This window comes from Dromaius novaehollandiae, chromosome 7 (genome assembly GCF_036370855.1).
Source record: "Dromaius novaehollandiae isolate bDroNov1 chromosome 7, bDroNov1.hap1, whole genome shotgun sequence".
In the NCBI taxonomy this organism is placed as follows: Eukaryota; Metazoa; Chordata; class Aves; order Casuariiformes; family Dromaiidae; genus Dromaius; species Dromaius novaehollandiae.
In genome coordinates, this window is record NC_088104.1 from 5,423,111 (window position 1) to 5,450,712 (window position 27,602).

At 39.3% G+C, this 27,602-nt stretch overlaps 1 protein-coding gene across 3 annotated transcripts in view; it reads right to left on the minus strand.

Annotated features, from left to right (window-relative positions):
• The window catches only part of ARHGAP15 (Rho GTPase activating protein 15), a 336,654-nt gene that overhangs the window by 140,544 nt on the left and 168,508 nt on the right, over nucleotides 1-27,602 (minus strand). For all 3 annotated transcript variants that reach the window (XM_026123475.2, XM_026123474.2, XM_026123476.2), the window contains exons 8-9: nucleotides 22,637-22,735; nucleotides 20,603-20,729 (exon numbers count right to left, since the gene is read on the minus strand). In XM_026123475.2, the coding sequence (XP_025979260.1) occupies nucleotides 20,603-20,729; nucleotides 22,637-22,735 (226 nt within the window). The remainder of the gene's footprint in view (nucleotides 1-20,602; nucleotides 20,730-22,636; nucleotides 22,736-27,602) is intronic.

The following is a 27,602-nucleotide window of genomic DNA, read 5'->3' on the forward strand; positions in this document are numbered from 1 at the left end:
GGACAAATAAAAGGACACTTTACTGGAAAATACACAGCTTGGTACAATAATCCATCACTTATGAAAAATAGAATTCACATTTTTTAATGGTAGCATTCTTGGAGTGATGTATCATAGAACATAAAGATTAGCATTCAATTGATGATTGGTGCTTTTTTAACATTATAGTTTAGAACTTTTTGTTCAAAATTGAGCAATCCTTGGCAGGGACAAGCAAAAATTCCAAGTCACTTGGCTGTGCTATAAAAAGAACAACAAATGGATGTTTCTAATTCTGCATCTTAATGGTACTTTGAAACAGTGAAGTGAATTGTATTTAGTTTTGTGACTTTCTTATTGCTTAGGGTCACTCTGTCTGTAGCAATTCATGTTTAGGTTTGCTTTTTCCTTACTTTCAGTGAAGTTTCACCCGTACAAATGTTGCAGGAGTGAAAACGTCGAAGTCACTTAAGATGCTTGCCGCATTTCCCATTCTGCAGGATTTGGAAATGTTTTATGCCCACTTGAACTACATTCTTAGCTCTAAGTATCCACCAGATTTGTTAAGATATTTTAACTGAACTGAACATGGTCCTACTGAGAATGGTAGGACAGGGGATCTATGATTTGATAGCAGGGTAAAGATCCCTCTCCTAGGAAAGATGCATTAACCCAGCTGGAAGTTTTATACCTGAAACAGCAATTATGGTGTTAAAACTACATCTAGAGGTAGGAATAATTATTGTCAGGGATACTTTTGTATATTCTATGTCGGATTGTATAGCGCTGAGTTAAAAACAGCAGCAAAGCCAATTTTGATGAATTTGTTATTTTATTCTATTAAGCATATGTGAGTCACCAGAGGGAAACTCCAAGCCTCCCAGAAATTCAAGGGTTTAGATAGTACATTCCAAAGCCAAGCTTAGCCAGAAATATTCTTGCTGAGATCTTGTATAGAAATATCCCTTCTCTTGCCAAACCATTCTCGCGATATCCCCACGTTAAAATGACTTTGCTTTTATATTTGGAAATACACGGAGGACCAAATGTTACCTCCATGAAAAAAAAAATGTAGTTATAAAGTAGAAAAAACAACAATAAACTTTCCTGTGTAGTACCTTCCTCTTTAAATTTCAGGTTTTGGATTTGGCCAGAAGAATCTTTCATTAATGAGAGCTGGCAAACTTCAAACATCATACCAAAGTAGAAAGCACTTCCAAACAGAAGCAGAATAGGATACTCAAGGATCTAAATGCAAAAGGATGGCAAATGAAATCTATTCTTGATCACAAAACCTCCAGCATATAGTACCTAGGTATGCCATTTGATTCATTGTACTGAATAAATTCACATCCTCAGACAAATTCTGAATCTAATTGCACTGACAGATCCACGTAAATGCTTCAAAACCAAGACATAAATAGAAGCATAATTCCTCTCTCTCTGCACAGACTCTTCAATTAATAATTTGTTATTTCTCACTAACAACTTCAGAAAAAGGAAACACATGCTTGTCCTTGCTGGGCCAGGGGCTTTTGCAATACTTGTAGAGGTGGCCCTAACAGAAAGTACAATATTATCCTAAACTTTTTCCTGATGGAAATGGGTGCAGGACACTTCAACCCAGCAGCAAAAAACATTACCTGAAGACAGGCTGAATTTCAAATTTGGCCCCCTCAGATCTAAAATACATTTCTGGTGACTATGGCAGAATTTGGTCCCGTATTAAATATTTATTTATTCCACAGGTGGAAAAGGTATTAACAGCCAAATAATAAAAAAAAGCAAGCTCTTTTCCTTAGGCAACTTGCTATCTGCTGTAGAATTAAACTATATTAGAGTCACAGTAGCTTATCACATTAGGGAAGTGTTACGCAGAATGGGTACAAAAAGAAATAGCATAAAACAGTAGGAACAGAACATTGTGCTAGGAATAAAAGAAATAATTTTCTGGCCCTCAATGTTTAATAACATTTTAAGAACATTACCTGAACTGGGGAGGATAACTATAGGCTAAATCCTTTAGGCAAAAAACTTGCACCAAGAAAAAACTTACCTGTATTTTTGCCCTAAGTAAATATTCTGGATACTAATTCATATCCTAAATTCTAATCTTAATATCTCTAATAATATATAAATTACAGGATTATTATGCAAAATGATGAAAAAAAAGTCTATACAAGAGCTTTGACAAGACAAGAAGACAGGCAGAGGGAAAAAAGCAACGGATTATGTTTGAATCACACAGTTCAAGAGCAGAAGCCCCATAAGAATCGACGGAAGTTTTGAGATCTGCAGATGAAGAACTGCATGCTATATTTTAATGCACTAAATTGTATATATGAGGTAATGAGAATAGATATAGTGCGATCGGGCTTAAACAGTGACTAACACAGTTGCACGGTGAAGCTGTCAAAGCCTTTCTCCAGAACTTGGCGTGGGCACAATTAAGGAACCAGACAGGGCTCTGGCCTCTTCAGGGCAAGGATCGTAATTCTTTATGTGATTACTGCGTGCGAGTTCAGCAGAGAAAATCAAACACAAATCATGTACCTAGACAATATATTTCCTGGGCATGATCTTCTAGGCAGGGCCTGTATGATTCAGAAAGTACAATGTTTAATATGTCCTAAACAGCCCTATATTTTATTGGCAGGGTTTTCTACCTCCATACAACATGATCTCACATTCCTTCCAAGGACTTTTATTTCACTCTTAATTTACAAAACATTTATACAAAATCTCGAGGGCTTACCTATGACTAATTCCTGCCAGGTATAGTATATCCGAACACTTTTAACATGTGTTGAAAGCATTGGTTTTTGAAGAACTATCCATTAATGACTTTCTGAACTGTGACAATGGATATTGACAGTGCTTGTCAGACTAAAGCGCTATTGATTGTCTCACATCATGTGTATAGCAAAACCAATTTCTTTCAAGTGCCTCTTCCTAACTGAAATACATTATTATGGAGCCTATCTGTTTATTATAATACCCCAAATTATAGTCTGTAATTCATTTGAATAGGAACGGCTCATACAGAATGAAAACCAGCAGCAGGAGTGGATAGGGCATTAAGAAATTTGAATAGATTTACATTAGTATCTTTGCTTCCATTAGTATTGTTCGGTGGGTGAAAACACAACAATGTCTGGACTGTGCAATTTTGTTTTAATATTCTTGAGTACTTCAAAATTTCATGAACTTCTTAAAACTGGAGATGACTTGTAATATAAGGATGACACCTTAGGATTTAATAGCTGGTTACCATTTAACAAATTTCTTCCCAAGGAAGAGTAAAACTAACAAGCTTCCCTATTGAAAACACTGAAAACACTGATCTAAATCCCAGATACAACTATCTTCAAACACATATGAACAGATCCATGGGCTTAACTGTGATCTCTCGTGTATTAAACTAGTCATTTTCTGAAGTGCTTTACAGACTCATGTCCAGAGTCCTCGGCATCATCGTGCAGAACTGAAGTGAAGCTGAGCAGGTGAACTGGAAGGTAGGAGTAGGTCTCTGTGACTTTGGATAATGAAAGTGCCAGTCTCCTAGCAGTACTGTCACATATGTGCAAAAATATTAATTTCAAGGAACTGGAATGCTTAATTATACAGAGTATCTCATCCTCCTGAAGAACTATATCTGTAACATGCAGAGGCGTATGGCTGTGCCTACATTCCAGGAGGGACTCTACTTTGAGAATATATAATGAATGCCTCGTGTCATTAAGTTTTATTGCATTTCATCAGAACTTGGAATTCAGTTTTTTCAGGTTTTCTTGGCCTGCAGTAGACGCTGCTAGTCTTCTAAGGAAGGAGCAGCATGCGTTATCCTTTGTATAATTTTTTTTTTTCAGCCAACACCAGAGTTTTGAGAGTGACCAAACCAAGTCCCAGCCTCCTTCCTTCCTCCTTTGTGATGTTCTGAGATGGAGTTAATAAAGACTGTTCACTAAGGATGAAGAATTCACTTTACCTACTTCATTGAGCTAAAGACTTTTGTCAGTCATCCTATTTCATCCCTTGGTGAAGTTCCTGGGTAGGTCTCGCTAGTTATACACACAGTAATTACTATGTCCTTTTCGCAGAAGAGTTAAATGAGAAGCAGACAAGTGGCTTGTTCAGAGGCATTACACAAATTATCACTGGGGAAAAATATAGAAATCAGGCATTCTGACCCCTAATCCCTATGTTTATGATAAGCATTAAGATGACAGGTTTTGTGAATATGCTGCACGGATCTGAAAACTGCAGCATTGGATGTACAACTGGATATCAATGGCCAGAAGATGCTAGTAAGATTTTGTTTTAATAGGCACCAAAAGACCTGGAGTTATTCAAGTTTACGGCCTTAAACACAGATAATTCCACAGCACGTATATCTGCATTTGCAAATGTTTATGAAGCAAGCTCAGAAATAAACAATAGGAAAAAGAAAACAGTGATTATATAGTACAAATAATTTTGCTGTAATATGACAGCCTAACAACTAAAGTGCTCAGTATTGTCATTATATTTTGTGAAATTTGTGTGTGCATTAGCAGTAAAGATTCAATAAAATGACTGTATAATTCATATTTTTGCATCACGCTCTGGTGCATGTAAACTTTTTTTTTAATTTTGCTTCTCACTAATAATAAAAGGAAATAAATGAATAGTGTGTATTAAATATCATTGTGTGCTTACACTGTGAAACAGAAGGGCACTCCCCACACAGATTTTGTTAATGCTGTTTGTAGCATAAATATTTAGGAAAAGAAAGCAATATTTCTGAACATTTATTGGGCTTATAAAGGAAGATCATACCAGACTAACCTGATATCTTTCTTTAATAAGACAACTGTTTTTATTTAGAAAAGGGAAATGCAGTAGACCAAATCTATCTGGACTTCAGTTATGCATTTGATATGATGCCAAATGGGAAATTATTAGTTAAACTAGACAAGATGCAGAGAACTAAAACAATAAGCGTGAAGTGACTAAACAAGGTATTAAAATGAGCTTTGCTGAAAGGAGAACTACTGTATTAAAGAAAAGTTACAAGTGGAATTCCTTAGGAAATATTGTAGGAGTATACAAGAAAAATAAAACACCGCTTGTTGAGGACTCAGGGCTGAGAGGTACCATCAGTTCAGAAAAGAGCCGGGATACCATACAAAATCTTTGTGACTTCGAGATGGGAAGTTGGAGAAACAGGATTAGACATAATACTGTCAAATGCAAGGTGAAACGGGGATTAACGAGAAAAAATTCTGTTGCAAACTGGGAACTCAGCTATTAGAAACAACAAAATAAGGGAGACCCCTGGGTAAACTAATTGAGCATAAGTTCGCTGCGAGCTACTTATGAAAAGTGGCCACGAATAAAGCAAATGAGAGACACGAAAGCAGGAGGTCGGTCATGCCAGGCGCTGGCGAAGCATGGTCCGGATGGCTGTGGGCATCCCCGGCAGTCCCATTTCTGACGTGGGAATTCACCCCAGAAAAGGTGCGGACAACAGCCGTGGGCATCACCAGGAGAAGGCCTGCTCAGCTCTCGGAAAGTGCACCGGGAGCTTGGCATGTGCTTGGCGAGCTAAAATATGGCTGAGAAAGGCTGCGATTGTTCTCCGTGAACTTGTGGGGGTGTGAAAGGAGGCAGGAGAACAGAAGAGGACAGCAGGGAGGGAGAGGAGCTGTTTAAACTGGAGAACAATGTTGGCACAAGAATAATTGCACATAAACTGGCCATAATATGAAGTTCTAAAACGCCCTTTCAGAGAAGTTGTGGTGGCAAATAAAACTAAAAGAATTCAAGGCGAAGCTTAATAAATTTATGAAAGGGGATTTGTAACATGGTACCTTGTGGCTGGAGGAACTGGACTAGATCACCCAGGACATCCCCAGTCCTTTCTTTCCACAATTTTTTTGGGCCTTGTCACTATATTAGAAATGCTATTATACACATTTACTTGAATATAAAAGCCACAATGCCAGAAATCAATGAGGTTGTTTTATTCATACAGTATGACCAGTTTATGTTCAACTAATGTAAAACATGTGGGACTTGGATGGAGTTTGCTTCAGTACACAGAGTCAGATTATTCAGGCTCAGGAAGAGAGAGCACAGAGTGCTCGGGAAGGGGAAACCGGTCTCCCCGTGCCTGTGTCAGGGAATAGGACTCTGGACACAGCCTCTTTGCAAAAGAAAAAGAAAAAAGAAAAGGTGCAATCTCAGTGCTTTGAAAGCTTTTTTAGCAACAGCGAGCCAGTACCTCTTGAGGTAAAGAGTGAAATGCCTACAGCTAAACATTTACAAAGTCAGGAACATAGTGGAGTCGCTTTTTGCATTTGATGCACTTCTCTAAAGAAAAGTAACCAGAGCTGCTAAAAGTCCCAGGAAAATACGTGAACACTCAGTAACTTGGATGGTCCAACACATAGGACTGGACTAGACACCCTGCCCTTGACCACCTGGCTGACTCAGTGCAACTCATTTCCAGTGTTGCCAGCCTTAGAGTCTCATCCCACCCTTACTATAAAACATGATAGTGTCAGAAGGGAAAAAACAGTAGTATCTGATTAAATGACTTTTGAAATTGATATAAATAATAAAAAAAATTATTTAAGCAGACTTTCCAAAGAAAGAAAACAAGCATGCAATTAAAAGTTGAGGAAGAGAGAACGAGGAATGGAACATTATTTCCATAAATTTACAACAAGTAATGAGTTCAGGTTTTTCTGAATCTGAATTTTTGTTTGTTTTCCTATACTGTGGAATACATGTGAATAACTTTCAAGTCTTTAAGCTTACCTCCTGGCTGAGCTAATTTGGAAAAAGTCTTTTCAACCTTTTGCACATAATGTGAGTACTCATCATTTACATTACATTGCTCAGACAAAAGGACAAATGAGTTATCCGGTTCCATATTGTAGCAGGAGCACCAGATAGAGTGCTATGCCAAAAGAAAACTCCTCTGAGTGGTTGAATACTGCTGGCGACGTGTGCACTTTTAACTTCAAAACCTACATATAACTCTGCCTTATGCTTTGGAACACAAGCTAATTATCTGCAGAGAACAAGGGAGACTTGGCATTGCCGTATTTATATCACCCTTGCTAAGAGTTATACAAATGATTCACATATTTTAATTTAGACACGCGCTTGGATACCTTGTTGAATCTTTTATTCAGATCCGACCTTATGGGATCTCTCCAGGAAGAATACTGTACCAGAGAATTTCCTCTTTCCTGAGACTTTTTTCAATCATATTTCATAATTCTAAATTTAAAAAGTAAATTGTTTTAAAATGTAATTATATTTCCCATTGCACTCAGATGCCTGTTATATTCACAACCTTTTATTTTTTGACCTGTGATCATCTAATGCTTCTCACGCAATAAAGGACAAAACTAATCGGTAGTGCATAGGTTATGAAAACCAATATGTTAAAATTCTTTATTCCCAATGAGAAGCAGTAACAACATTCATATGTTCTTATTGTTTCAAATCACAAGTACCAGTATATTTTTTCTGTTTTACATACAGCAAGTTTAGTATGTGATATTTCATAAGGGAGAGCGCCACACGTTATCTCTAAAGCAAGCAAGGAATATCTGGCCAAAGATCTGAAATCCATTTGCTGTACTCTGTTTGCGCGTCCACTCTACCTGATTGAATTATCTTTACCTCAAGTAAATCATTCGAGAGAGTAACTGAGCAAAGGATTACCCACGAGCTTCTTTTTAAAGAGAATAATTCAATGAATTAAAGAATCCTCTTCACTTCTTACCTTAAGTGAAAGTTCTGCTCGGAATCTCCTGTATTTGTGTTCACATAAAGGTAAAACTGTGAATGACCTTCACTGCCATTAACTTCATTTTATGTTTCTAGTTAAATGACTTTGGTCATTTGCTAAAACACAAATGCTTTTCAATCTTTTCAGACAGTTTTCAACAGTTTTCAACAGTTTTCAACAGCCTCTTGTTTGGGCTTGCGAGGTAAAGTCAGAGCTGCCCTGCTAGGACACGGGGCACGGGGACGCTTAGTGCTTCTGCCAGCCCCCCAAACAGCCGCGCTGGAACGAGCCCCCACGCAGGCTTTTTACGCGTATTGCATATCGCAACCTTTTCCTGAAATAAAATCAGCCCAGTCAACACTTCTGGACACGTCGATGAGGAATTCGCATGGGTGCACTAACCCTCTGTTTGACCAGCCACGGTTAAAATCGAGACAAAACGTTGAAAAGACACAATGGAAGGCTGTTTCAGCTTTAAAATTAATGTTCCAGCTGACAAACCGTACAGGGACTTAACCTACTTCAGAACATATTTAATAGCGTAATTTAGTCTCTAAAAAGAAAAGCACAATAACTAGTGATGGACAAATTCAGAGGTCGAATCTAGTTCAGATAAACATTCAAAAGTTCAGATGTTTAACCAAACCTTATCTTGTCCCTGAAAAGCCTCAAGGGAAAAGCTGTATCAAATATAAGCAAAGTATGGAAGACTGTGGAAACTTTTCCTCGCAGAAAGAAAACGGTATTATCAGGAAACAGCACCTTATAGCAACACGCACGTGTTAAGCAGTTAAGCATCAAAGCAAAAGCAAAACATTTTCAGCAAGCTGCTTCATGGAAGTAGTAATATTTGGATGAAATCCAATACGAAGAAAAGAAAATAATATTAAGGGGAAAGATAATACAAATGCAATTAGACTATCAACCAATAAAACTTAATCTGTGCTTGATAGCTGAAACCTTCCAAGGTTAAAATGAATAAGGAAACCGGAGATCAGAGGACTCTGTCTTTTGAAGTCTTTCTGTCCAGATTCTGGGGACCTTTATCTGGCAGAGTATTTTAAAGACATTATGAATATTCTGTCCCAGAATAAGAAAGCTTTATTATTATGAATGACCTGTAACACGAGCAGGGAGAGCTACAGATGAATTCCAAGTAGGCAATTGTTTGAAAAAGGTGGATTCTGCTCTCTAAATTAGTTTTCTGGACTAACAGCCACAAAATAAAATATGTATTTTCAAAGAACATTTTCACTTGTGGGTCATTAATAACAGAAAATATGACCCTAACGGATTCTTCTCCATCCCTGCATTCACCAGTCCCAAATGATTTGGAAAAAAAAGCATTCCAAATCAGAAGAGCCCATTGCCATGTCTTGCCTGGCATTGTTTCTCATGCAGCACACAATATCTGCTATAATACCCCAGAGGAAAGTAAAATTCAGACAAATGACGCAGCAAACCAATTGTGCTTCTGGACCCTTTCATTTTCTTTGCCTTTCCCTGTGTACCCATCTTGACTCCTCTCTGCTTAAACCTGTTCCTCACCTTTTCTTCTGTCTTCCTCCCCTCAAGCCACTTTGGCAATGTTACTTACTTTTCTAATCACTGAACCCCAAATCTGAACTATTAGATACCTAAAATCTGATATCTATCAAAAGCTTTTTTTTTTTTTTTTTTTTTTTTTTTTTTTAGCAGAGGCTATCTAATTTTCAGTACAGACATGTCTAACATATAACCTCTATGGTGAGTAAAGTCTCAACAATAAATCAAGTACTGCACTACTTATAATTGTGCCTTAATGTCAGTACTGCCCTGGATCCATCAAAATCAATGAACTTCAGATATCACCATATAAATATTTCGATATTACAATATTTTCATTATATCTCTGTTAATTTTTTGTCCTATGCATTGATTTTCACTTAGCTAGATGTCAACTGAAATACCTTCATATGAAGAAAAGAACATAGGAGCTTTACAGCACCTTGTAATTATCATCTTCAATATCAGATAGACAAGAAAGATATATTTACACATATATTTTCACATAAGATTATACACAAAGTCTATTTTTGAAGGAACAAAGCTCCTGAAGTTCTTGGAAGGCATTTCAATGAGACAAAGACTTTGATTTATGTCTACAGCCCACAGAGAAGAGGGCCAAAGAGTAATCTTGAGATCATTATCTGCACTAAATTTTTTAGCTGACTTTCTGGCTTTTCCAGCTAGCTCTTCCCAAGGCAAAGCCCAGGTACAGTTCAGGAGCTGATTTACTCCAGAGAGCGAATTTACTCCCAAAAGGTACTGTGGGCAAGACAGGTTTCTCTCCCTACACTACAGTCTGACCTTCAGCCTCTTATCCGAGAAGGTGTTTTACCTCCAAGCACGATCTTACATGCCCACATCATGATCTTACATCAGACATTTTCAGCACAATGTTCTCAAAACACCAGGCTGGTGGGACACATACGACCATCAACTTATGTCAGAAACCTTGAAGTGAAAACACACACACACACACGTTAGGGTCACCAGGCATCACAGGGTGACCAGAGAAGACCTAAGGAAAAGCTTTATGAGATCAGGGCACAGCCAGTCTACCCTGGAAGGAGCTAGCATTTAGCAATGTGGACACAAGCCGTTTGTCACTGCACCTTCAATGCTGTCTTTTGTTATAGGTATAGCACACAAAGTTAAAGCTTAGCTTGCTCTGATTTATTCAGATTTGTCTATTCCAAAGCCTATCAAATGACAAATGATCAAAGCTGTGCTTGGCTCCTCTCCTTTCTAACCTGCTGACATCTGGCTACCTTCTCCTTAGACTTTGAGTTCCTGGACTCAACTATAAGCTTCTGCAGCAGAGATGATTATAAAAATACAATCAATATATGATCTACAAACCTTCACACACACACACACACACACACACACACACACACACACAAACATACTTTCTGTAGCACGGCTTCATACCCGTATGCTTTTTGAACTATTTCTATATTCTGGACAAGGTGTCAAAAAGTCCATCATATCTAATAAGCCTTTTTCCTCTCCAAGAATTTTCCAAGTGCATAGTTTGTCTGCACTTGAGAATTTTAAACTCTTTTAATTCTCATCTATTTTAAATGTGTTGTCTGAGAAGAGCTGCTAAGTTCTGTATGAGTGTTACTTTTCCACATAAATTGAACACCTCTAAAAATTAATTCCACAAACTGTCATTGCTCATAGAAACACATCTACCCTTCAGTTTTCGTTGCCAGTGCATTGGTTGCAAAAGGTTAAAGGACAGAAGGATCTAGGTGTTCTAGTTGCTTAATTTTTACTTCTAAATCACAGTGAAGCAGCCACTAAACAGGCAAATGCAGTACCTAGGGTGTCTCAGGAGAGCCATTCCCATGCAAAAGCGTGAAATCCATTTTACACGGCTCTGGGAAGAGCCTGCCCACGGGCAAGAAATATGAATCAAAACTGGGGCAGATTTGAAAAAGGGCTATTAAGATGATCAGGAAACAGAGCAGCAGCTGATCTTTGGCGAGAAGACCGCAAATCTTGGCTAGCTTAACCCAGCAGCACAGCATAGGAAAAGGACTGGGACTGCTGTCGGCAGCTCGGTTTGGGGAGGCAAACCTGCGACGGAAAAGAACTGCTGAAAACAAAGGGCAAACCAAACGCTGACACAAGAACACATTTGTTACATCTACATTGACCACAAGTCAATTTAGGCTGAAAATTAGAAGAATGTTTTCGGTGTGAGAACAGCAAAGTTCTGCAACATTCTTCCAGCAGGAGCAGAGGGGCAAAAGCATTATTACCGAATTTCATTAATTATGAAAGAAATCAAATGAGGTAGTTGTTTTCAATAACCGGGGAATTGACTCAAAGCTACAAAAAGTCTGTCTGAGGAAGATAATGCTCCGTTACACTTTTCAATAGCAGTAACGCAAGTGGATCCCTCCTGGGTGAATCCTGGGCACACTTTAGACAATGGCCAACGGAATTAATTAAACGGAGCCAAATATCCTTCCTGGTGAGGGGAACCGCTCATATGTCACAGCCTCCTCTTAACAGTCAGGATTTAAAGCCAGCTAGTTGGAACCTTTTCCTTCATTGAGAAAGAGTTCAGTGTTTAACCCTTCAGTGGGATCAGCCCTTTGGCTTTTGGGGCTACAATTGCCGTGGCTATGGATGGGAAGAGCAAGCTCTGCTGCACACACACGTACGGCACGGTGAAGGTCCCTGGTGCAAACCATGCAGCCATGAAACATCTCACCGACTTCCCTGGCGCAACCACAGAAGAACCTGTTCTCAAGGAAGAAGCTCTCTTATCCCTCCCGTAATGGTATATCCCATCCACTGCCACAGGGAAGGGGCTCCTCTATCATACCATGACCTCAAACAGCTACAGAAGTCACTCTGGTAGATTAAAAAGCTATACCGGTTCTTACGGAGTCCACCTTTTAAAGAAAGTAGGTTTAGCAAAAATATTTCACACCGGGGGGAAGTTTTTAAGTGCTCCAACCGCACGCACTTCTTTAACATGCTTGTCCTCAAACTGTTTATCTGGCACGTCAGCAGGCAGCTGGTGGAACGAACAGGAGGACCTGGGAAGCACATTCATTTTTAAAGCGCTAATACACCCAGTCCAAGAGACAGTAATGTGCTTCCATCCGTTAAGCTCCTCTTTAAATATTTGGGATTGGAGGCCATAATTTAAATGAAATACATCCTCCAACCTGGAAGGTATAAACACTGAAATGATTTCTCCGTCAGGAAAAAGGTGAGTCTGGCCAGTAAGTAATCCTATCTGGAGTCTGATTTACAGTATCCCTAATTCGGTTTAATTTAGACTTTTATAACCTAAAAACCTGCTTATTTCTGTCACATGCCTCCCAAAGTACCAGGAGGACTGCATCTGGATTAGCTATAAATAGCAGTGAAACCTCAGAATACAGTGTAGTTTGAGATTCATTTTTCTGGCTACAAACTTGCAATCAGGGTAGTCATTTCGATGATTAGCACGAGGGGTTTCAGAATTACGGCACGCAGAAGGGGCAGAGAGCTCTGCTGACTCTTCCCTTTCCAAAGAGCAAAGCTCAACAAGTCACTGTCATTTGTTCTAATTCTGACCTCTCTCCAAAGACGGTAGTTTAAAATATTTCTCATTGCAATGCAAATGCATATATCTATTTAGCTGTTACCAGTTTAAGAATGAGGCTGTGTTCTTTCCCTAGGCGGGAGAGAAGACAAAAATGACGAAAATGGAGATGTGTTGATGGCACAAGTGATGGTGGGTCAAACAGATGTAACTGCCTCTGTGTATTGTCTATTGCTGTAAACAATAAAAATCACAGCAATTTGCAAAATATGCATCAAACGTTATTTTGTAAGGAATTAAAGAGACTGAATCAATGCGGCGCAAGCCATGTTTGATAGTGGGGCTTAAAAGTGACTGGGGTCAGAGTAATCTTTTCCTAGTTTCATAGAAACCAACCTCCCTTTATATATATATATATATATATATATATATATATATATATATACATACATACACATATATATATATATATATATATAACATGGCACTTGTAGAACTGCTTGCCTCCGGTAATACATAAAACGCTGATATGCTGCCCATGGTGGCTTTGCAATTGCTCTTTCTGAAGCAATTATTTGTGGGGAAAAAAATCTCTACACATTTTTTCAAAATGTAACTTTCTTAAATACTCTGACAACATGTGTAGCCCAGTAGGAAAAAAAGTTAGAAGGAAAAAAAGTTAGATTAATCATGACTACCCAGTATCTTCTTGCCCCCATATCAAATTTATCTTGAGTATTCATGTAGGAGTTTATTTTCTTAAGAAAAAATATGGTGTCTCTCTTCCTGGGAACAAAGAAGAAATATGGATTTGTAACCCCCGCCCCCCCTTTTTTTTAACTTAAGTCCTTCAGTAGTGTTTTGAAAAAACCTAAAGAGATTTTAAGACAGACATTTTGTATTATAACATTCCCATGGGTCATATGTATGATCATCTTTACTAAAGCTCCTTTCAGTCCCAGTCGAATAAATATGCATTTTATTTCACTAATCTTGAAACAACAGGAATAAAGTTTACCCAGGTCTTTTATACCTCAGAGAACAAAACAAATACTACAAATCTTTAGAGAGAAAGGATATACAAAAGGGCTTGAGGTGAATGTTTCAAAGCAAATACTCTTTAAATGATGTGCAAATTATTTCAGCACTTGAACATGATTTATGAAAGGGGATTAGCCCACTGAAACAAGAACCCAGTTTAAACTGTTGGGTTTCAAAGTCAAAGATGAGAAGTGTTTGCTGGAAAAGGCAGAAGAAGCCAGAGAGCAATCTATAGCGAGGATTTCTGATTGATTTTCTTTAACTAACTCAATCTCACATTAGCTATCTCTGTCATTCATACTTAACTGTAGTGGGCAGTATAAAATGCCGTCTTTTAGGCTATAATTCTCCATAAAAATAAAGTATGCAATAGTGATAATTAAGTAATAATGAGGTAATTAATAACTCGGTGACTAGCTCACTATTTACCAGCATGCCCCGCAAATGAGCACACGGAGTATGAAACAATTAAAGATTATCCGAGCTCAAACAGATAACTTCTACGGAGAGTTGTGTGTCAGCGAGCAGACCAATGAGTCACAGGTCACATCCATAATCATACATTATATTATAGTGCAATATTCCCACATACTCTTCAAGTAATGGGTAAGAGCTACTCTTAAGTACTAGAAAAATGATCACTTTTATGTAATTGTAAAGATTAATAAGTGAGCTAACTTCTCAGGGTTGTATAATGACCCTGCTGTTCTGGTAGGTAAAGGAAAATTTAATGATCCTATTCAGATATGATTAATATCTAACTTTTTCCTGACTGAAAATCTGGACTTGGTTCAATAAAAATGAATTAAGAGAACATGCACTGATTTCCCTGCCAAACGTTTATATGGAAGTTGGTTATGCCCAATTTAAAAATATGCTTTTTCAACCCAAATAGTAAACTCTGGAAGGATTTTGGAAAGTAAAGTACAAACGAAATAAAGAACTGAAGAAACATTATATTACAATTGATCTGATACAGTAACAAAGTACAAAATGGAAACAGGATATTCAAATTCAAGAAAATCTTTTTTTTTTTTCTTTTTGCTCAGTTCTGATTTTGGGTGCAATATAATTTCATATTATCAGGAGAGATGACACAATTTGTTTCTGAATTTGTCATGTTTTGTTCCCCAAATGCCAGTGCCACTACTTCTTAGCTGTTGAAATCAGTATTTCCCTAAGCTTTAAGAAAATAGCAAACCTATAGTAAAATCTACAGTAAAACATTATAGTAAAATTAAATCAAAAATAAGTTTAGTTTCCAAAGTCCATATGAATGCTCCTACACTCCACAAACAGCATGTTGTATTTTCTTTTTGTGCTTTCTTTCAGTATCTGAAGCTGACCACAGTCCTGCTGATGCTATAAAAATAAATACCACAAACATATAAGACATACAGTGACAAAATTAATGCTGTAGGAAGAAGCTGCATATTTGCATATAGCTCTAATTTTGCTTTCTGTTTTAATTGTTGCCATTGCTAATGTCGCACTAATATACACGACTGCGTTATATTTCTTGGTTTTATTAAAAACAATAAAACTGACCTATACATAACACTAACACTGTAATCAAATAATATTAACTAAATAGTATCCATTTGGCTTTGAACTTCACATCTAACTGAAATAAATGGGCCTGGTCCTCAGGAAGTTGCAGGGAGTTGGTAAAAAGTCTCACTAAATCGCAGGATATGGTCTCCCAACCCACCATGCTCTTAATTTGTTAAAAAAGAAGGAAAGAAAATCACGTGCGCTCCTTTCTGAGCATTGCCTGTAATTAGGTGGCCTTTTTCTAGGCGTGCTAAATGACGCTTTAAATAAGTTTCTGGCTTTTTCCTCCTGTTATTATACGGCTGAAGCCATGTAAATATATGTGTTTCTCCCCTGGTAACCGACCTCTTCGTTCCGCAGGCAAACAATAGCCCCAGCAACACAATGCCCAGGCGCAGGAACAGCAGCACAACTTTGATACGTGCGGGGACAAACTTTAAACTCTCAAGCAAAGCCTCTGGAGAAGCTTTAGTCACGTCAGGAGTAAATGCAAGAGGAAGCCAGAAAGGGTTAAGGCTTCGCTGACTTCTCCAGTTCTTAGCTCATGTCTACTGAGAGACTGAGATTTTTTTTTTCCCCACATTGTTCGGTCTTAATTATCTAACGAACTGCATTCAAAGATGATTTGGGGTGTTTTAGTAATCATTTAGCAACGTTTACATGGTACATTTCAAGTTTCAGAATTCGATCTTTTGAAGTAAATATAAGAGAAAGAAACGAGCAACCCCGGGCAGTTTTTAAAGTGTATATATTCCTTGTTTAAATACAAGGGCTGGACTGCCTAACTCGAATCTTATCTAAGCAACCAAAGCAGATTTCAGAGCACAGATGACTTTGCAGTAATTTTTTTCTGAACGCAAATCAAACGCATGACCTACAGGTTCTTTCTCTTTTTGTTTGCAGTATTAAAAACGAAGTTGCGAGACACACGGTGACGAACACCTACACCGCGGCCGTTCCCGCGGGAAGCCCGGGAGCGCTGCAGCAGCGCCGAGCTACGCTGCGTTGCCGTTCAGGACTAAAAAGGCCCATGACTCCCAGTTGAAACCGCAGGAGGAATTTAGGTAAGCAAAATATCATTATTTGAGTTGGCCTGCGGCCAGGGCGCCGGGGATAACGCCCCGACCCTAATGAAGAGTGGAAAGGAATCCCAAGCCTGCTGTTTAATATGCATGACATGTCGGGTTTACTGTCAACTTTGCCTTCCACCCCCTCTTTTGTCCGCTTTTTCCACCTGTTGCAACTTGTCCTTATTCAGACCAGGGCACAAACTGTCTCCCTTACGGGTCCCATTGTGTCTGCAACAAGGAAGCCCTGGTCCCCGACTACAGTTATTAAGATACTAAAGTAATAACGAATAACATAACACTATGCAACCATTAGGACTTTCCTTTTTGCCGATGTTTTTTAAATCCTTACGCTCCGGTCGTGCCTTCCAAGCCTCGGATTTAAACACAGAGCAGACCGTACAGGATCCACAGCACGGCTGCACGACTAACCGCTGGATTTCCCGTAAAGCGTTCTTGCAGATAAGAGAAAAATACACCAGTAGAGACAATAAAAATAATGCAATTCAATCTTATCAATTCAGCCAGTTCCAGCTTTTATATGGCAAAACAAGGAGATCAAATTGCATTTATCTAATATCACAGATTTTTTAAATGTCTAAAATATTTAATTATTTTGCTTTGGCAACCTAAGGCTGAGGAACAGATTACTGTTCCCACTACATAAGGAAATAACTGACAACAATTAGTATTTATTCTTGTTGCTTTTGTAATAAAAATAGAATTCCATCACTTTCAAGGAATCCTAAAATATTAATAAGAATGTGATGAACTGAGTAAATGTGACGCCATAAGGGAATGATGGAGAACAGGTTGGAAATATAGTGCTTTTGGACTGTATTGCATTACCAAGCTTGCGACTGTGCATTTTGACAAGAGCAGCCCTCAGATTGATACGGTAGCCAAAGGGCACTCTTCCTACTATGAAGCCGTTTGTTCCCGCTTGGAGAAGAGGGAGGAGAAGGGGAATTGATCCCCTCCGACAATCGATAGCTCCTCGAGCGCAGTCTCTCCCACAAGAGGTCACCGCTGAGAGCACAGATCCCGGGGGAAGGACCAAAGCACACCACAAAGCCACCACGTGCAGAAGTAGCCACCCTGCGCTCAGCGGAAAGCACGGACTTGGTTTTATTGGCTGCAGACATTACTATCCTCATGGTTCCTATACTCCATATACACAATAAAGTCTTGGTTTTTTGGAGAGGTGAATGATTCATGGGAGTCCTTGCAATTTAGAGGGACCTTCCTTGTCTACCACGAGCAGCGATAGCATCTCCACGTTCAGTCTGACCCAGGCACATTTAGCCTCAAATTAACTTGGCACTTACCAACAGGCACAGCTGCAACTGGTACTAAGTCAAGCTTTTGGGGGCAACCTTAGGAAAAAGACTACAATCTGAATGATAATGAAATTATCTGGAATTATGAAATCTGTCTGCCTAGCACAGCACATCTTCACATCAAAAAGAGTGGTTTTGCGGGCCATGTTTCTTGCACCAAATGTGGACGTCCTCTAACGCAGGAGTCTGCTAGAGTGAAAAAAAAATGCTCTTTCTGACTAAGCATTAGCTGCATAAATTAAATCACTGAAATAGTTGGCATCATAAAATAAAGAGTAATCTTTTCCCACATAGTTGAAAGGAGGATCACAGATATTTTAGATATTACTGATAATGTTTCCCAAGGCCATCCCTGGCTATTTCTCAGCTCAAGAAAACTTCAAGTAAATCCTGAGTTGAATCCAAACTAGATGAGAGGTCACTGAAAAGCTGCATGACCAAGAAGATGGACACTCTGCGCATCCTGTAAATTGAGTCTGGCAGTTTGAGCCCAATATCCAAAGAAATCAGTGCCTAGGACTGAAAAAGCATCACTGAAGATTACCATTTGTTCTTGTAATCTAAGCAGAGGCAATTAGGATTAAGCATAAAAACTAAATTCCTACAACTCAGTCTCTAGAGGCAGTCTCCCCGGTTTTAAATTAGAGAGTAAATTACTGGAACACTTTAGATAGAATATACCTGTCCTCTATGGACTCGTGCTGCTAAAAAAACAATAGTATCTCGTCCAAAATTCTGGAATATTTTTGCAGCCCTTAGAAAATACAGAAGGAATGCACAAATGAATCTGAACTGTCTGAATATTTCATTAAAGATTATCGGGGGTGACGATGGCCTGCTAACACACAGTTGCCTTTCTTCTGTGTTAGACTGAATGAGATTTAAGCCAACTTTTAAAAATCTCCTTTGTTTGGATCTGACATCGGCAGCAGTCAATAATATAAGAGCACTAGAAAACTTTAAAATCGTTAAACTTTGTAATAACTTTACAAACACACTTGCAGATATTGCACATATCTTCTCTGTGCTCTGCAGTCAAACTGGACAATGAAACGACCACCTGTTAACTGCTAACAATGTGTCATTACCAGTTCTCATGCCTTTTTAAAGCAATTTTGGCTCTAGCTGCCGATAATTCTGGCTACGATACTTGTGTGAACATTAAGGGCACAGAAAGCCAAAGGCAGAAAACTGACAATACAGTTTGTGCTTAGACTACTAATAAGTAAGTGAATAATATGATTTTTCTAATTCCACATAATTACTTGATCTCAAGGGGCCAAAAAAAGTTCTGAATACATATTTCAGAAGCAATCCAATCTACAGTATTTAAACACGAGCTTCGATTCAGTGAGATTTCACAGCAGATATTTTCACATTTTTTAATAGTTTAAATAGCCTTTAACAAAACAGAGGTTATTCACAATCCTCCAAGGTCTGAAAAAAAATGTAGACTAAGTCTATGAAACTGCTCACGTTCACTCCTTTCTGTTTTGTCTGATAAATTATCAATTACAGATATTTGAGAAGTCAAAATAAATAAATAAATAAAAATTCCCCAAGTGAGGAGACAGCTAATGGGCATTTTACTAGTAACTGCAATAGGAACAGAATCAGGCCCTCAAACTTACCACTCCCTCACTCTTATTTTTCTTGCTCTGAGAAACACAGTGCAACACACAGGATAAAGATATTGGGACTATTTTTCACAAGCCACATCCAGGCTACTTTTTATTTTATTGTAGAAAAAAAACCCTTGAAAACAAACCCTCCAAGATAAGAGGGAAATGAAAACAACAAAAAGCTCTGGTCTGCAAAAATTGTCTATTTAATGAATCTCTGTATTTGTGTGTGTGCGCATGCGCACACATGTGTGCATACATTTGTGATTATGTGGATAATTATCATCAAAAATAGCTATGTTGGGTCTTTTGAATGCAAATATTTCTTTAACATCTAAGGCTTCAATCCCACAGTAAAATGTATGCAGGCAAATTCCTACACAGCACTCCACTGTCTATAGGTAGGGTCTAACGCTGTCAGGGCCGTTACGTTAGAAGCAGTATGTGAATCTCCTACTGAACAAAGAAGAAAAACAAAGGTACAAGAAAGAGTGTGAAAATTAAAAATTGCTGAGCGAGTGATTCAGGGTCACCACTAGCGCCTTCGTCTTGTGCCCACAATATCATGGACATCTCAGCACGAACTGGGGAAGCCAAGTCTCGGTGGACTAGAACACAACACTATTTAGTTTTAGATCACTTTCTTTTGTAATCTTACTAACAAAAATCAACTTTGATCCCCCTTCCATAACTTTATACGTTGTTCATTCCAGAGGATATGCCAGATCATTAAGTAATTCACTGTACAAATATATAACAGAAGGAATTACTCAAGCAATTTCAGGCATTTTACTAAAATGGAAACAAAGCCACTGCAATAGAACATTAGCATAGGACTCGTGTTGCTTATTTTTAAAAATAAATGGCTTGAATAAGTCTTTGCTCCTAAACAAATTTATTTTGCTTAGGAGAGAATGTCACCCGTTAAAAGTATGGAGCTAGTAACTGTCTTTACTTAAATGCAAGTTATGTATATCAGCACAGAAAACAGTCAGCTTTAAAATTCTCAGTGATCTTCCTTACATTCTGTATGTAGTAAAAATCTTACCCATATAATGGCAAATTTATTTTAAAAAAAACAAGGAAAAATCAGTAAAAAGAAAAAACCTTACTTAAAGATTTTCTGTGTTCAGCCTTTGGTTCTTTGGATTCGGTATCTAAGCTATTCAGTAATTCGATGCTGGAGGATCTTTTGAGTTTGAATTCCAAATTCCTCGATGTACAACTCTGTTCTTTGGGCTGGAAAAAAGAACATATATATATGCATATGTTTGTAATAAAATTATTGTATGTAAGAATGAAATAAGAAATTACAGAATGCCAATACAGAATCGGAAACTGATTCAGAAATGCATACAGCAAGTGGTGCAGTGAGTATATAATTTAAAGAAAGTGTAATGCAAAATTTGTTCCTCCTATGGCAGATCTTTTATGCCGCTTACAGACTGATCTTAATTTCTCAGATAACTTTCCACCTAAGTTAGGAAAACCAAAGGCCTATTTCTCCTACTTCTTTAGGCCTCACAGATCAAAATGATTTCCACATTGCATGGGCTATTTCCTAATTATTGCAAAGAGGAAGGTTGTTTAAGTTGTCTTCTTGTTTTAGATATTTACAGCAAATATTCTTTCAGTCACAAGTGTTTCAAATAGCGTTGCAGATTTGGGGTTGATGTAAATTTGGGAAAGAAAGCAGGACTTCCCTATTGCTCAAATTCACTGACCTATAAAGCAACAATTGGGGGCCATTAATGATCTCAATTTTTCACAAAAGAAAAAAAAATAGAAAAGAAAAAAGGAGTTTTTTTTGTCTGATCACACCTATCTTCCCGAGGAACTAGATCGGGTAAGACGTAGCCCTCCCAATGGCCTGCCAAGCTGCAAGGCCTCCCCGCACACCTACTCGGAGCTTTAGACCTGCAGGAGCTGACATCCCTGTAAGCCTCACTGAATGCTATCTGATGATATTTGGTCCTGTGCAAAAACAACCCTGCATCTGGGGCAACCTGCCCTGGGAGTTAGTGCTCCTGTAATTATGTTTTAAAATGCAAAAGCCTGGTTCTGGACCACGAGCCGTGCCCGTTTTGGCTCGCTACACTCCTCACAGCTGCCCAAGCCAGGCTTTTACCTCTCGCAGAGTTGCACTAAAAAATAACCAAGTCTATTAGATGTTTAGCTGAACAGCATGCAAAAAAGTGCTCTGAGTCTCCACGGAAAACTCCACCCCAAGATCTTCAGTAGGATATCAATATCCACACGCATCCAATGAAATGCACAATATGAAGACATACATCATCAGATCAAACTTTCCCTGGCTGATTATAGCCTAAGGGTAATATACTGTTTGCAGCTCTTTAAGGAAGCAGTAGCCCCGTTCAAATTAACCCTTTCCAAGATGCCGCAGAGACTCACTCTGCCAGCTCTGTCAACTACAATGTAGCAAAACCTCTGAAAAATGCAAGAAATGGGGATATTTTTCTCTCACCAGATTCTGCAGCGAACAAGGAAAGTCAGTGCCCTATAAAAATATGTTCTTGGATCAGGCGGAGATAGAAGGAAGACATTTGGAATTTGTACTCAGAGTGGCAAAAAAGAAAGAAAAAGCTACAGCTGAATCTGGTTTGGTAATTAAAAACTGTTTTAATAAAAGGCAGCCCTGCTTACTTCTAGTAGAAAACCCCCAGCCTTCCTGGGAGAATAACAGCAATCAGTTACAAAGGAATATTATTTGCTAGTGTTATTCTTGTGAATAAGTAATACAAAAATTCATAAAAGGCTCAAAAATTATTAATAGTTCTATTGAAGATTATATACTGTAGGCTGCATAAACAGAAAATGCAAAAATTCATTAGTTATTAAGTGCTTGTGTGCTTTTACAACCCTCAGTAAGCCGATGTCCTTATTATTTCAGGGAAATAAATGCAGCATTCTGTTTTAAGACACGAATCAAATGGCATTTTAGTTGAACAACCTTGTTTATCTGACATTTTTAGATTTGCATGCATATTTATATATCCTTCAGATAAAGGAACGTCTAGCTAGCTGCTAGCTTCTGACTGTCTAAAACCTGTAGAGATGCCTGAGCAAATGAAGTTTAAATTGCTACATCTTAATTAATAAAGGTAACAGCCAAAACAAATACATACCAATCTGTCAATTGCATTTTTGATAGCGTGGAACCAATCCAATATGAGGAAGTCGATATCCGACTGCAGAAGGAACTCGTTTCCCGAGAGCGTGGTGATCTGCGGGGGGAAAGACAGGTGAGCAAGGCACACGGCAGGGAGGATTTCGCTGGGTCTGGTCTGGTCGGCACCAAAACGCCCTCCTTCGCACCAAGAACGATCTCCCGGAGCGCTGGAGTTACCACTCAGTCTTGAACCCCTGTCGGGAAACTGGGTAGGGGATGTCACAACAAATCAGGTATCGTCTTAGCAAAGTGACTACTGAATACGAATAACGCAAAAATAATGATATTGTGACAAAAGTTCGGAAAAGCCGGGAGACTCAGGAGCTACGATAGGCAGTTCGGGTGTAAATCACAGCCCTCAGAAAAGAGATGAATGAGATGTGAGAATTATTTGCAAACTTTCTGCTATTTCAGGTTCCCCTTTTTATTCTGATGTTATTATTAGTTATATATTTGATTCTGTTATCCCTGAACTTATAAGTATGTTATATACCTGTGATTCCAGAGTCCACTTCCAATCGCTTTGGTAAAATTAATAATATAATCGCTGTTCGTACTAAAAATTACCATCAAAGATGGCTGTAGCAAAGTAATTAAGAGCCCATTTATCATGAAAAAATCCCCAGTTTGTCTGAATTGAAGTCGATTTACATTTTTGACCTACTCCCTGGAAATATTTATCAAAAGAATATTCATTCCCCTGACAATGCTGTTTCGCTGCCTAACAATATTTGGTGGAGACGTGCATGCATATCCTGTTGGCCTCGACTCCTGCAAACTGCTGTGAGAAGAATGATACATCACTTTTTTCCAAGCAACTTTTCACCACGGCAAATCTCCAAGCGTTTCATAAAGCAGGTCAAAATTACCATTTTGCAGACGGCCAAGCCGAGGCGCAGCGGCGGGCAGTGCTTTGCCCCAAGACTATTCAAGCGAAGCCCTGGCAGATCCGGCGGCAGAGCACAAGCCAGCGCGTAGCGGCGATGGGGATTTGCAGACGAGCAAGCGGAGGGTTACGTGGCCACGGCGTTTTGCGAGAGGCAGGGGCTCGTTCTGCCCACGCGCCGAACCGGCCGGGCTCTGAAGCAAAAGCTTTGCTTCTGGCGGGGGCTGCAGCAAGTCTGTCCATCAGGCTGCCTCTCCAAGGAGGACCTCAGCATCCTTCCCAGGTCTTTCTCAGAAGGCGGCAACGGTTTCTGTTCGAACAAGGAGTGAGCAAAAGCAGAGCAAAGCCGTGAAGACCTGGCACAGTTATTTATTTAAAGCAAGGCAGCTCAGGTGCTGCTGTTGCGCTACACCTACCCATGTCAAGAGCTTGTCCTAAAGCATAAAAGCAACCACAGGTATGTGCTGCCCACATATTCCCCACATCGTCCCGTAAACTGAAATACTACCAGAAAAAAAAAAAAAACAGACAAAACAGCTCAATGCTTTATTAATTGTTCCACCACCCTCCCGTTACGGAGGAAATGCCTGTAAGGAACGATTCCAAAGCCGTCAGCAGTAAGGAAAATCCTGCCGGTATGGCTCCGGGGGGGGACATCCCGTCCCAGCACCGCAGCAATCGCACCCCACCGCCATGGGCTTGCCGCCCCGCTGGCGTTCGCGGGAGCACGGGGAATTACTCGGAAAACGTTAATTCGTGGAATGGGCCATGAGTCCTTCCGCTAACCGCTGCTACCTCCCTCGTTTGCCATCATCTTTATCAAAAACGAAAAAGAGCAAAATTCAACTTAAGGTGACTAGTTAACAGATCTGGCCTCCAGTTCTTTGCCCAGATCACATGGAAAGTTTTTTGGGTTCTAAGTGCATTATATTATATCACAATTTATATTAATATACACAGGCAGATATGCATTAGACTAAACACAGGGAACAATTCAATCTAATGCCTCTCTTCCAGCATAAACAAATCATTATTAAAATTGTAAAAAGGAATAATATTTTCAAAGTAAGGGCAATATATATAATTAAATTTACTGTATTTTGAAGGCTTAAGAAGGACACAATATAGTTCAGTCTTCCGCTCAGTAAATTCAGGTTTTATTAAAATACAAGTATTCAGCCCTGCATAAACATTTGTACTGTATGATATGCAAAAGAGATACTCCATTGCTAACAAGACCAAAGCAAAAATGCATGTTGGAAGTTTCTTTGCCTGAATGTGTTATTTTGATAATCATACATTATCAGCGTTTTATGAGCAAATCTGTAAAAACAGATCATAGCATTGAGGGAAGAGAATTCATTTAAAATATACTTTCTGTAAGATATAGTTCAAGTCCTTCTCTTTCTTTCTTCAGACTAATCTTCAGAGTAACTAGACAGTTTCAAGAAGACTGCTACTGCTCTCTACAGTTTAAATGCATCCACTCCTTAATTACAGTCAGTAATTGACTTTGTTCTGCTCCATTCCAGTCATTCACAGGAAAGCAGTTCCAAAGGCTTTGGCTGGTAAATCCCATTTAATGTGCAGGTTTCCTAGCCCACTTTTATATATTACCTCCTTAGGATTTCTGATAAATGGTTCTTGGAAGGGATTGCTAAACCATATTTGCACTTTGAACAATCGAATTTTCAACACCCTTGGGAAAAGACATCAGTAAAGAATGCTAGCTTTGACTAAACCTTGTGATTGAACAATTTATGATCACAGCCCTAAATGATGTATAACTAACAACAAGCATAAATTGCTCAATATTAAGGCGTGCTAACGCACCATCCCTGTATCAGGCACTGCTGAAATAAACAGAGAGGCTGGAGAAAAAATGAAAGACAAAGCTGAAAAAAAAAAAAGTTCTCTAGGTAGAGCTGCCAGTCTCCACTGCGCCAGGTCTTTTACTTATTGAAATATTTCCTGAAATGCCTCTCTCTTTGCACATCATTTTTGCAAGGACTGCAGCCTGGAATTAGCATTACCTGACTATGCAGAATTATGAAGCCAGTGTCAACAATAAATACCCACGAGGAATGACAGTTGGCATTAACCCTCCTATTTTCAATGGGTTTCTCCTTCTGGTTGGTGACAGTGGAATCAGGATTCCAGGATTCTCCCTTTCTTACCATACCACCTTGGGAAAATCACTTAAAAAGCTAGATCCTCTCACATGGTAGCTATCCAACGAACATAGCACAGTCCTGCTGTTAAGCACTCACCATCTGAAAATACAGGCTCACCCCAGGTAAATGGGTGTTAAATTCAAAATACTGTTAGGCTGCCAACATAGGGTGTAAAGGGTGGGGAGGGTGAAACGTTTTTTCTAATATTTTCGTTGTGCCTTATTAAGGATTTCTCTTGTCACCTTATAAAGCTGCAAAGGGAGGGGTGAACTTCTCTTGCACGTCACCATAGTGCCGCACCAAGGCTGTATTCAACAAGACCCTATGTTATTAAACAAAAAGAGGAGACTATATCTAATTAATACCATTACAATTTTATAATATATAAATATGCCTTATGTCCTACTCAGGACCAGTAGTCCCTAAAATTCCTATGAATCATGTTTTCTTTCCGTGTGCTAAGCTGCACTGTGGGACACGTTACGTGCCAAGTGCTCCTGCATTCCTCCAGAGCTTCCTCAAGCTTTACAGATCATCGGGATCACCTTTTAAAACATGCCTCTCAGACTCCTCCCTTTTCTGTTATACCTACGCCAACAAAAAACAGAAGATGAGAGACGGAGAAGTGTCATGGAACAAGCCCAATTCCCAGGGCCTTTTGTTCACGATCTTCTTGCTGGCTTTGGGCTGGGAGCTATGGCATTACCGCAAGAAGGGCATCCTTCGCGGCATCCCTCTAGCTCTTCACCAATAAGCACTTCTATAGACACATTTGCTTCTCACATTTGTTTTAGCTGCATAACAGGGAAGGAGGCAAATTTAGTGTTCCTACTTATAGGCACTCTATAGAGATATGGGACAGGGGGAGAGATTCGCACAGCAAAACAAAAATACAAAACCACACCATTGATTCACTCCCTTCAAAGCGTACTCACACATCCCTCGTGACTGCAACTATTATTTGCAGCAATTAACTATTTTCAGACAATGCCAAGCGCAAACCTTAACACGGGAAGTGAAGAACCCTACGGGGGAAGGAGAACTGCAGCTACAACCTTTCCCGGTCCCTTCTCTGCAGCTACGGAGAGGGGAACGAGCGGCTCGAAAAGCTACGTATGGCTCAGGCAGGGCCACCAGGAAACTGCCGTACAGCTCTCATTTCAGCCGAACACTGAAATGAGCCTTTGTTCAACTCCCTCTGACTGCGGGACATACTGAAAAAACCCTGGACCGCTGGGGTAGGTTATATGAAGCTTTACTTCATGACACTTCTGGACCATGGAAACCCTACACAGACTCTAATCCACAGTGCAGAAAACCTACATTTTGATGTCACTTGGGACTCCCACAGCCTGTGGTGAACACTAAGTGATTTAAACTTGGATTGACAGATACCTCTGCGTGCAGAAATTCAATAAAATGTGTTCCTCTTGTTGCACTGTGCATTGGGCTTGCTGCCCTTGTTATATGTAGAAGGAAAAAAAAAGTGAGTCGCTGGAGCATTTCTAGCTCAAAAGCTAACACACTTCCCCCTTCCCACTGCTCCCTTCATCTAACCTTGCTCTCCTACAAGTTTTCTGTCTGATCATGTTAATGATCCTGATTCGCACAGTGAAGAGGATTCTAGGCTTTTTCTTTGATTTTCCCGAGATGCTTTTGCAGGATGGGGTCCAGCCCCCAGCCCACGTAACAGAGGACACGCCACTCTCCGTCCGCGTGGCTGGGAAGGAGAGGTGGGAAGACAGTCACGGAGCTACAGGGGTGGCATCCATACATAACCTTGTAGGGGACAGCAATCTATGCACACGCGGGAGCTATAGATTTAAATGTACATACCTGCTCCTCCACAACAGAGGTTGGTA